The sequence below is a fragment of the Planococcus citri genome, chromosome 2 (assembly GCF_950023065.1).
Source record: "Planococcus citri chromosome 2, ihPlaCitr1.1, whole genome shotgun sequence".
In the NCBI taxonomy this organism is placed as follows: Eukaryota; Metazoa; Arthropoda; class Insecta; order Hemiptera; family Pseudococcidae; genus Planococcus; species Planococcus citri.
The window spans coordinates 76,263,032-76,275,813 of NC_088678.1; the positions used below are offsets into that span (position 1 = coordinate 76,263,032).

The 12,782-nt window shown below is 34.1% G+C and overlaps 1 protein-coding gene across 3 annotated transcripts in view; it reads left to right on the top strand.

Annotated features, from left to right (window-relative positions):
- LOC135837778 (G-protein coupled receptor dmsr-1-like) overlaps nucleotides 1–12,782 on the top strand; it is a 46,162-nt gene that overhangs the window by 28,869 nt on the left and 4,511 nt on the right. The window contains exons 2-3 of one of the 3 annotated variants that reach the window (XM_065353165.1): nucleotides 2,192–2,899; nucleotides 2,986–5,864. The exons of 1 other annotated variant lie outside the window; for it this stretch is intronic. In XM_065353165.1, coding sequence (XP_065209237.1) covers nucleotides 2,192–2,899; nucleotides 2,986–3,472 — 1,195 coding nt within the window. In that variant the 3' untranslated portion in view covers nucleotides 3,473–5,864. Of the gene's footprint in view, nucleotides 1–2,191; nucleotides 2,900–2,985; nucleotides 5,865–11,620; nucleotides 11,969–12,782 lie in introns of those variants that run through there. One more of the 3 variants, XM_065353166.1, reaches the window with a different exon arrangement.

Sequence of the window (12,782 nt, forward strand, 5' to 3'; positions counted from 1 at the left end):
ACCTAAGTTGTTTAATGATGGATTTCGCGACGATTTTTTACTACCTACGTTGCTTGGTTTGCGACCTTGCAAATCTCTCTCGTTTAGGCTTCGTCTGTTAGGCCTATTTCTTAGTCTGTCTTTAAGTTCCGACATACGAGCGATATATTGGAACGGGTATTAAAACAAATAAAATTACTAGCTCGTAAAACAGTAGGCGTTGACAGACAGCAGAAATGCGTGAATGAGTCACACACGCACCGCAGATATAGTTGTTCTGTCTGGGACAAGTTTCGCGCCTCGGACGTTGTACAGAGGTTCCCCTCTGAGATCAAGCGTGACGAGGTCAACTAAGTATGTAGACGCGTTCGCGCCTTTTTTCACACCTAATTGCACACGTTTACAAATATACAAATACCTACACAGGTATTTGTTATCCGAAAGCGGAAGCGAAGCACAAATTAATTAACTTTAAACAGATTACAGTAGCTAACTGTATATTAGGCGCGTTTTTCCGTAAGGAAAATCAAGCTCACTTTGCATGCAATAAAGATTTGCGTTGAGGCGCCAATGATAAAATAATATTGTGTCGTAGGTACCTACTAAATATACGTTCGTATATTTGATACCTACTGACTAATTACCTACTCGAATAAGCAGGTAATCGGATACGGAGAATGCACTGGTGTAATCGTAATAAAACTAATTACTTACCTCGGCTAGGGCTTTTAGTACACTACCGAACACAATACAATATCATACGCAAAGTTCGTGTAAACGAATGTATTTGTCAATAAAGACAACTTAAAACCGACTCGGAGCACTTCAAAGGGTTCAACACAACGATTATTCGGGGGGAATTACAAATTACGTTAACACTACTAAATTATTACTAAATTATAAAATATACAAAAACACTTTAAACCTAGGGCCGGAGCTCTAAAGAATTAAGGACATATTAACTTGGCAACTCGCTTGCTTCACGAAAACGAACTACGAGTTGGTCCAGTTGCCAAAGAAGCTGGAGGCTCATTTGACACCTTGACCACTCATTGTTACCAACCACATCACCGAACGGTGCTGGAAGGGTTAAATTACCTGTTTATACACATACGTGTTACCATTAAGGCATATCCGTCTAACACATTCACGAACGAATTTATTTGTATACCTATGTGACTCGTTCGCGAACGGATCGATTCATTTACCTAAATTTTGATGAATCATTCACGAACGAATTAAATAATTTCTGTGTGAATCATTCGTGAACGAAATATTCAATTTTTAGTGAATCATTCCTGAACGAATTGATTAATAGTTGGTAAATCATTCGCGAACGAATTTATTTGTATAGGTGACTCGTTCGCGAATGAATCGATTCATTCAACCGACTTTTGGTGAATCATTCACGAACGAATTTATTTGTATACCTATATGACTCGTTCGCGAACAAATCGATTCATTTACCTAATTTTTGATGAATCATTCACGAACGAATTGAATAATTTTTGGTGAATCATTCACAAACGAAATACGAATTAAATAATTTCTGTGTGAATCATTCGCGAACGAAATATTCAATTTTTGGTGAATTATTCCTGAACGAATTGATTAATTTTATTGTTGGTGAATCATTCAAGAACGAATTGAATAATTCTTCAGTGAATCTTTCGCGAACAAATTCATTTGTATAGGAGACTCGTCGTTCGCGAACGAATCGATTCATTCAATTAATTTTTGGTGAATCATTCACGAACGAATCAATTCATTCACTCAATTTTTGATGAATCATTCGCGAACGAATTGAATAATTTTTGGTGAATCATTCACAAACGAATTGAATTATTATTAGTGAATCATTCGCGAATGAATTTATTTGTATATATGACTCGTTTGCGAACGAATCGATTAAAATATCCAGTTTTTGATGAATCATTCACGAACGAATTGAATAATTTTTGGCAAATCATTCGAGAACGAATTGATTTATAAATTGATGAATTGATCAATTAGTTGGCGAATGATTATCTAAAAATGAATCTATTCGTTCGCGAATGGTTCTTTACAGAAATTAATCAATTCGTTCACGAATGAGTTCCTTCAATGATTTAATACTTTGACGAACAATTCACTGAGAAATGAATCAATTCATACGAGGTAAACGATTTGTTAGTAAAATTCTTTACGAGCGATTAATTTTTTCACTTTCCAGGAAAAGAATCCTAGTCCGAGCAGAGCCATTTTGTGGCACAGGTCTGATATCATTCCACATATACTACGCCGAGCACATCTGTGCTTACCTAAGCTTCACCGGAAGCATAATCGGATCAACTCTGAACATATTCAACATCATCGTATTCACCAGGAAATCCATGATCTCGCCCATCAACCTGATCTTCGCCAATCTAGCGTTCGTCGACTTAGCCGGCATTGTTGCCTACATGCCACGCAAATGGCACGAATTCGTACGACTGCTAATGTATTCTGTCAAAGATCACAGGGTATACGAATGGGAAACTGTATCGCTTTATTCTTGGCATATCACCAGCATATTTCACGGGATATCAATCTGGTTCACGATAATGTTGGCTGTCTGGCGATACATTGCTATCGCACATCCTTTAAAGGAACGCGAATGGTGTAGCATGAAAAACACCAGGATTTTTCTGTCTGCGGGATATGTGGCGTTTCCTTTGATCTGGATACCGGCTTATTTCGACTTCAGAGTTAGAGAAATTGAGACGTTACTGGATGCAGACGGATTTCTCACCTCGAATAAGACTATCGGTATTCCTACCACGATTTACAAAATGCAAGCTAATAGTAAACTGAACAATGTGTCTCGAACGCTGAGCATGATATTGTATGGAATTATCATGAAAGTAGTGCCAACAGTCGTTCTGTCTGTTTACAGTTACAAGTGAGTGGGAATCTTGACAATTTTTTTGAACGATCCTCATAAAGGGGTTAAAGATGAGTACTTACCTACCTATTATTTTTCAACAGATTAATCGTAGCTCTCCTGCGAGCGAAAAAACGTCGCAAAGAATTAACTGCCACAATGTACGAAAGAACCAATTCAACCAACACAAAACAGAAACAATCCGCAGATCGAACAACAAAAATGTTATTAGTAGTATTAGTATTATTTTTTATATCCGAAATGCCTCATGGTATATGTTGCATATTGTCGATAATCTTCGGCTACAAATTTATGGCAGGATGTTACGCGTATTTATTTGAGATTTTCAACACGGTGACGTTATTTTGCATGTCGGCTAATTTTCTAATTTATTATATAATGAGTCAACAATTTCGAAACACTTTTAACCAATTGTTTAGTTGTAAGTCGACACCAGCTCAGCGAAAACCAGCCTTCACTGTGGCTGAGAATCGAGTACCATACGATGCTTCTACTCGATCGAGTATCACGACGCTTAATTCGACTCGATCATCGAGTATTACGACTATCTCTTCTAGTGATATAATATAATGCAGTGATACACACATGTAATAAGATTTGATGAAGAGAAAATTTTCATTCAAATAAATTAGTCAAATTAAATTTCTCATTTTTTTCTCTCTCAATTTTTCGGTTTTGTGGACGACACCGCAACCCCAAATCTACTGAAAACTGAACCATTCCTATTCCTACATCTCATCGTTTCGTTGGGAAAAGTGTTTGCAAAAGATAGCAGTTTTTTAAAATTTTCAAAAATTCACAAAAAATCCAAAAACGAACTTTTTTTCTCAAAATTAGGGTTTGAGAGCTTTTGAAAAATATGAGCACACCTTATACTTCGGCCGGAAAGAAGGTGGATCACAGTTTATTATCCAAGTCAAAATTTTCCTATTTTCAATAACTGGGAAATCTTTTATAAAAATTAAAACTTCGAATGAGTCAAAAAAGAAACTTTTAAAACAGTTTTGGTGCAGTAAAAAGGATTTTCTTGCAGGTTAAATAACACAGCAGGAGTTTTTCTAGAATGGACAAGAGCAAGTTTTTCAATAATACCACTTTTTTGAAATTTTAGCATTCATCAAGAAATTTGAAAAATTGTTTCATGTGTGATGGGGGGAAGGGAGGCGAAACACATATATAGGAACATGTTTATTCAAGTGAAAATGTGAAAATTTTTGAATTTTCCAAAAGGACAAAAAACACAAAAAAAATTCAAGGAAAACAAAAATTTGAACTCGGGTTTGAAAAAATTATAATAAGTAATAAAGAAAATTAGAACAAGGACTTGTAAAGAGCAGATATGCCTTAACTCCGTAGAGAGGTAGGACAATAACCTCTCGTTGGAGGTTATATTGTAACCCTTCTTTCGAAGAAGTTTAACATACCTACTTCTCCTACATTTCTGGGGCCCAACCCAGTTGGGTGAAAATCTGCTCTTACGCGACATAAAAACGTGGGCAGGAGATTTAACACTTTACGCCAATGCCTTTTCTGCCCATAAATCGGCGCGTATTTTATTTACGCGTAAAAATCTGCCATTGATCAATATTCTTGAAAAATTTTTCGGCACTAGCGGGGATCAAACTCGGGGTCCCCGGATCTGAAAGTGGACTCCTTACTACCTACTCCACCAGGGAACTGGTAGAAGAGAACAAATATTCATATACTAACCTATAACACACACGCAAAATACCACATTTACGCGCGTTTTTCAGCAAATACGCGATTAAATACGCTACGAAATTTTTGCATAGCGTATTTTGTGGCTGGTTTTTTCAATGTGCAAAAATACACCACCTAATTTAGAAGCGTAGCGGCTTTACGCGATAAAAATACACTACGAAATATTCTTGTGGCGTGTTTATCAGCAGAAATTTTATTCTGCTGTGCAGAAAATGTAACAACCTAAAAAGTCGCTTCAAATTACGCCCGTGAATTGAAGCGCGATTTTGAAAACTGTAAAATCTGCTGCATGGCAGCAGTTTAAAGTTGCGTTGAAGTATAAAACGCCAATTAAACTGCTCTTTACCGCGTATTTATTGGCAGAAGAGTAGATTTTCACCTAACTGGGAAGGTAACGTGTACGAATACATCCGAGTGTAGGTCTCTCCAAGCTCGGACACATACCCTTGAACTTTCGACTATATAACCCATTGCACAGGCCATATCCAGGTTCTCATTAGTTTCTAAATAATGTCTTAAGAAGTTCTGATTTTTTGGGTAAAGTGTTTGTAGAATAAATCTCTGACAGTCTGCTTCACAGGCTGGACTTGGAATATTTTCCAAAAAAGTATAATGTTAATGTAAATCCTCTTACTAAGTATGAGCCCCCTTAAGGATGGTTCTGTGCTTCGTTTTGGTAATCGCAAGTGCTAATTCGATGTTCGGTTCCTACCCTCAGTAATTATCGCCGATTAATCCCTTAGGGATCTAATCCGCTAGCTTTTTGATGTAACCCACTGCGAGGTTAACTAATATGTTTTGTATTTTAACATTAATCATGTTATGTCGATTGATTAATGAAATTTTGGAGAATACCTCATTCGATCCGGATCTTGAGGAATTCGACCCCTGGCAAAGTGTATCTACCACCAATACCCTGTGACGTGCTTAGTATGAGTAGCACCCCAACAAGCAGGGAACGTGTACAGTGTTGAGGCAGGAGATGTATCCTAAATCCTGTCCGGGTTGCGTTTGCCTGATCAAATTAAGGTAAAATGAATCATCCCCTTTATTTGATATGCTTAATCTTTTCTAAGTTTTAACTAACTTTTCGGGAAATAACTACAAAATCTGCTTAACTACTAGTTTAGTGTAGCATTAGGTCGATAATACCTATTTTAGATTAATTATGACTTCGAACCCCATAATTAATACAAGTACGCAATTGTTTTATATCAAATAATACAATTTGTAAAACAATTGTCTCGTGTTTTATTTCCACACGATAATAAGAAATTGTATGTGTATAAAGGGTATTCGTAACGATCAGTACAAGCACCTATTGAGCTAGCATGGTGCACGAAAATAATCCCTTAGGGATATTTATCAGAAAATCCATAGGTAGTAAGTATTATTATAAACCCTCCAGATAGTCTTTCTCACCTATATCACCTTACCCCGATCATTACCAGTGTCACTCTATCAGACTTTTTAACGAGTTTGTGAAAAAGCAAATGAACAGATTTTTATGCAATTTTCCCAAAAAAATTCGAATACTTTCAAATTTGCCGAAACAACTTTTTTTTAGAAAATTTGAAAAACAAAAATGAATTTCTGTAACATTTTTTTTTCAATTTTTATCAAAAAATGAATTTTTGTCATTTTTGACAAAATAAAAAGGTTTTTAAGTTTGTTAAAAATCAAAGCAGAAGTTTTTTGCTATCGTGACCAGAAAAAATCAGGACTTTTACAAGTTTGTTAAGAATTTGAAGTGCGATTTCTTTCAAGTTCTTCAAAACAACAACATATTTTATTCAGCAATTATCCAAAAAGTCTGGATATCTTTCTACAAGTTTGGTAATATAGCAGGATTTTCTTGCAATTCTGATCAAAAAATGACTTTTCTTCAAGCTTGGCAAAGACATTTTATTGGCAACTTGAATTGCAATTTTTTAGGAAAAGAGGACTTTTTAGGCCACCTCAAGCCAAAAAAATTGGATAATTTTGGCTCAAACACAAAAGATTTTTTTCATATTCGAGAAGAAGCAGAGACTATTTTGGAACGCAGTGCTGCGAATTTTTTGACCATTTTTGCCAATTTCAAAAAATTTAAAAAACTTCATAAATTTTTTGGGCCTTTTTTCAATTTTTGAAATTGGAAAAATGATGAAAAAATTGGCACTTTAGCGTTCCAAAATATTTTTACAGTAACAAGAATGATATCTTTCAATATTTTGGCGCAATTAATACGAAGTATTTTCCAAGGAAAAATGTTCAAAATACGACTTCATTCAAGAAAAATAAACAATTTGCAAAGTGTCAACCGCTCAGTAGAACCATAAAAGTGGTCTTGAATTTTGACAGCAATAGCATAGATCGACGCGGAATCTCATTCACTTTCATTCAAGACTGAGTTATTTTTCCAAAATCAGGTCGTGCACCAACAGGAGCGAAAAAACCACCTCCAAGTTGACATTTTTTTAATGAGGTCAAAAAAAAAATTAAAGAATTTAGGGTTATTGCCCTCCAGCACCTCTGCCTTTTTCATAATTTAGAAAAATAGTTCACGAACCTTAAATATCCTTTGGTCTCACTTCTTCTCTCTTTGAAAAACGAGAACATGAAATTTTCTAATCGTTGGCATTTTTTCTCTAAATCGTGCAAATTGTAAGACATGCCATGCTCCACACCATAAAATAAACGATGGCATAAGTTTTCACATAACACTGACAAGGTCTTCTTCTTAATAAAAAAAAAAAAAAAAAAAACAGAAAATTTCACGAATGATAACAAAAAAAAACACTAATCTATAATGCTGATATGTACCTAAACCAACACTTTACAACATTAAATAATCGTCTGTCTCTCTGTATCGGGAATTCCGGATGAATAGGAAGAGAAGTGGTGGTCAAGTGTTGCACTTTTAATAGTCACGAGTGAAGAACAGAAGTAGGTACACAGACGCATATGTACAGGTTTAACAGTTAGAAATGCAGCATTTTTTGCTCACATCTTACACTCTGGCAAAGAAGTGGTACTTTTTTGGACGTTTTTGAAAAAAAGTAGGACTTTTTGTCAAAAATACAATAACCGAGTTTAATTTTCGACCAAATTAAAAATTTCTCTAGTTCAGTATCAAAGCAATATTTTGCCATCATCAGTTTCGACTTAAAGTTCGGAGCTTTTGAGTTCAGCGTGACACAAATTTATACATAAATTGATATACCTATAAATACATGTAAAAACCATACATTGCGAGATCCGTTTTATATAAAATCGGGCATTGCGAGATCCTGAGATCCTTTTGCCGGATCTCGCAAGTTCTTTCATATGCCACGGTACTCGCGAGATCCGGGGGACCCTGTACACACATTTTCAGCCGGATCTCGTTTTACCTACTATTTATATACTTATATACAATTTTTGAAAATAGATAAACGACGCATCTTGCGAGATCCACCCCCAAATCAGGTTTAGGCCGTTGGTGGATCTCGCTTTATGCGGATCGCGAAATTGACAGCGGCAATGCATAGAAAGGCACTGTTTACACACTACAACGTGCGTTTGAACGAAGTTGTAGGATTATTATTTGAGTTTTTAGCATTTTTCGAAATTTTTTTGGGTGGATCTCGCAATGCCTGTGTATATGTCGGATCTCGCAATGTACTCTAAGACAGTATATATATATATATGTTCACGACAGCACACTTATGAACCCATGTATGGGTTAATCTTGCATAAGAAGTGAACCAGTAGGTTTACCAGCCTGGCTCACTTCGTAAAGGCTAAAGTTACATAACAAGTGAGCCACCTGTTTCAAACTAGTTTTGTCAAAGTTAGCTGCGCGCACCAAATGTTTCTCAGAGATGTTCGCTAGATGTTGTACTAACATGAGGCCTATAGAATAGGAAGTACTGGTCGGCATACCCAAAGCCCTGTTGAAATTGGGTATGCACGATGATAAATTTGACTAATGATTTTTCTGCATTTTATTGCTCTATGGGAATACTGTTGATACCAAAAATTTTGATGTGGTTCAGACTTTTTGACAACCAAGCAATTTTCACAAAATTCAATATAGTTCAAAAAATTTTTAAATTTTTTTGAAAAAATTTTCTCCAAAAACTTTTTATTCTGTTTCTTGATACAGATAAATTATATATTTCAATGACTGTGCAATCAGAATTTCGATTAGTTAATTAGAACAGAAATTGAAAATGATTTTAAAAATTTTGAAATTTTGAAAAATTGGCTCATAAGCCTACCGCGATGCCTATATATATATATATATATATATATAGGTATTGGTATCCAGACATGTCAACTATTGAATGGGTTAATTTTACTATACAAGTGGACTGACCAACTTCTCAACTATAGTTGACAAGTCATGGGTTAATTTTGCTATACAAGTCAACTATGAGTTTTCAGAAACTTCCACCAGAGAGCGCATGGCTTAGAAATCAAGGCGCGAGGACGAACGCAGGGTCTATAGTCAATTTGTAGTGAGTAGAATGTGATGTGCTGGTGGAGATGTATGCAAATACATCGATCCTGAGTGTACACGACAACAAATTTGACTTGAAATTTTTCAGTATTTTATTGGCCTATGGAAAATTTAAAAACATCAAAAATTTTTATGCTGTTTAAGCTTTCTTTTGGTGTCATAACTTTCTCAAAATTCAAATTACTTTGACTCCATTTTCAAAAATTTTCTTCAAATTTTAGCCTAAAAATCTGATTACTTTTTTCAAAACATAGATTTTTTAAATATTAGACTGAATCTGCAAATAAAATTTTAATATTATACCAATTTTAAAATTTTGTTCACTTTTCTGCATATATGCCAAGCATAGTTGACATGTCTGGTCGCTAGCAAATATATATATATATATATAGGCATCACGGTAGGCTTATGAGCCAATTTTTCAAAATTTCAAAATTTTTAAAATCATTTTCAATTTCTGTTCTAATTAACTAATCGAAATTCTGATTGCACAGTCATTGAAATATATAATTTATCTGTATCAAGAAACAGAATAAAAAGTTTTTGGAGAAAATTTTTTCAAAAAAATTTAAAAATTTTTTGAACTATATTGAATTTTGTGAAAATTGCTTGGTTGTCAAAAAGTCTGAACCACATCAAAATTTTTGGTATCAACAGTATTCCCATAGAGCAATAAAATGCAGAAAAATCATTAGTCAAATTTATCATCGTGCATACCCAATTTCAACAGGGCTTTGGGTATGCCGACCAGTACTTCCTATTCTATAGGCCTCATGTTAGTACTACATCTAGCGAACATCTCTGAGAAACATTTGGTGCGCGCAGCTAACTTTGACAAAACTAGTTTGAAACAGGTGGCTCACTTGTTATGTAACTTTAGCCTTTACGAAGTGAGCCAGGCTGGTAAACCTACTGGTTCACTTCTTATGCAAGATTAACCCATACATGGGTTCATAAGTGTGCTGTCGTGAACATATGTAAACTTATCTCGTTTTGCGCCATACGTCTTATCGTGATCAGCACACTCCAAAACGTCAAGAAAACCCACCCCCACCCAAATCCTCAACCATCATGACAAATACAATACCTTACTTTTCCGTTTCACGGCAAAGTCGGTAATAATTATTGTTTTGAAATAAAATAATCGATCTTACCTAATGCAATTTTGGTAGAAAAAGAGCTTTCAAAAAGTAGACGTTTTCGAGTTTGGCAAAATAATTTTCATGTAATTTTGAAGCAGTACTTTCTGCAAATTTGGAAAGAATTAAGACTTCTATATCGTAATCTTGGTAAAAAGCAAAGAAAAATGTAGAATTTTTTATTTTGCAGTTTTGCCAAAAAAATAACATTTTTTAAAAATTTTGGCAAAATAATTTTCATGTAATTTTGAAGCAGTCCTTTGTGCAAATTTGGAAAGAATTAAGGCTTCCATATCGTAATCTTGGTAAAATGCAAAAAAAAAAGTAGATTTTTTTTGGAACTTCTGGCGAGAATTGGGACTTTTTGGCAACCTTGGGAAAAGTCAGAACTTTTTTTGGCATTTTTTGCAAGAAATAGGATTGGGGCAAACAGATTGTCATGAAACTTCGACAGAAAAGTAGAAAAATAGAGAACCAAATCAAAGGAAATTTTTCCAAAAATTTTGCCAAAAGAAAGACTTTTGGAAACATTTTTTTTGTTGGATTATTTGAAAAATTTTGGAAAGCAAAACTTTTTTGAAAGATTGGAAAAAAGTAAAACTTTGCAGAAAGCACCATTTTATGGCAATTCGGGCACAAAAATAAAGTCTTTTCGGAAATTTTCACAAAAGCAATACTTTTCTGCTATTCCACCAAAAAAAGATTTATTTCGGAAATTTTGGAAAGACGATCAAGACGTTTGCAATTTTGGTAAAAAAAAACTTGAAAAAAATTAGGCGAGAAAGTGGCACTCTTCGCCTGAAACGTGTTGCAAAATGTCTGGATTTTTTTGACAATTTTGTCAAAAAGTGTGACTTTTTTGATAAATTTTAGCTACAAAAAAAAAAAAAAAAAAAATAGATCCGATCATATCTAATTAGAATTTATTGTTTCTCACAGGGATTAAATTTCTTATCTTTTTTAACTTTTTATTTTCTAAAAATGGTAACATTTTCATAAGATCATAGCAAAAAGCTGTGAAGTTTCCGCAGGTTTTCCCCATAAAATTCCACAAGGAAGCGTCAAAAAGTGTAATTTTTCATTTGCACTCGTATTTACACTATTTTCCTCTAAATCGTGCCAACCTCAAGATATAAAACTATAAAATGAATGATAGCGTTAATTTTCGCATAAATAACAAGGTCTTCTTCTAAAAAAAAAAAGAAAAAGAAATTTTTACGAACGACGACGTGTAAAAATACAAAATTTAATGTTGATATAGGTACCTAAAGCCATACATTATAACACACTCGTACGTCCGTACCGGGAATTCCGGATAATAGTGGAGGGAGAGAGGCACCTAATCGAGTGTGCTGCGGTTTATATGTAGTAATTACCATAATCGAATACGTAATCTTATTAAGTCTGTTTTGTATACACATACAGATGGATAGATAGATAGATACACGAGTAAAGAATATAGAAATACACAGACACACACGTACAAACGAACGAATTTTTTTGATTTTCGTCTCATGGATTCCCGTATGAGAATTTGAATTTCAAAAACACATATTGATAAGTATTTCTCGTGTTAAGATGTGCATTTGGAGTACGTGACTTGGTGTTTTGTGCTGGATACAAATTTATTTCATTGGAAAGGGGCGTGAAAAAAGACGTTGAAGAAATTTTTTTACACGATGTTAAACGCATAGTCAGCAAATTTATTATGTTGTATTCGTAAGTATCTTCATATAGGTAATTATGGTATAAACGAGAAATTACTAGATTTTTTAAAATTTATTCAGTGTGATAATTTTACGTTAGTGAGGAGCATAGCTTCTCGTTTCAGTCAGATTTTCGATCAAAATAAATTCTTTGTTTTTTTAAATTTATTTCTCTTGTACAAATTTTATCATCCATGTGAGAGCACAAAAAACGATCAATGTAATAAACTATGTACATAATTATTTCAACCAAAATAAATATTGTAAAAATTTTCGATTGCAATTGATCGATTTGTCAGAACAATAATACATATTTTTGGAACCCAAATTACACCAAAAAATCGGCAGTTAAGTATTGGAGAACATTTTTTCCTATGATGAAAAATGAAATTTTAATTAAAACTGTAATATTTTATTACTTTCCGAACTCAAAAAGTGATCATAAGATCGCATTAGTCCTTACTCATTTTCGTAAGGATCGTAGATCACTTTAGATCCTATTCAACCAGGTCATTACACTGGATATAGTATTTGTAAACATCCTCCTTCGTAATCAGAGATTAGATACATATATGTTTATTTCACTTCATCGTAGAATAGAATGACCTTCAATAACATAAACATATGACTTAGGTATTTTGCATGTGGTATTATACTACGCTACAATCTAAAACAACTATTTTAATCTTTTGAAATTTTTTGAAAAGTGAGAGCAACGGGAATTTCTACAGTTTGGAAAAAGAGGAAGATCTAAAAAATACGCGATGTTTTTATTACTCGAATCAAAATTTCAACATTATTTTTGGACACAGAGTGCACACGTCGTA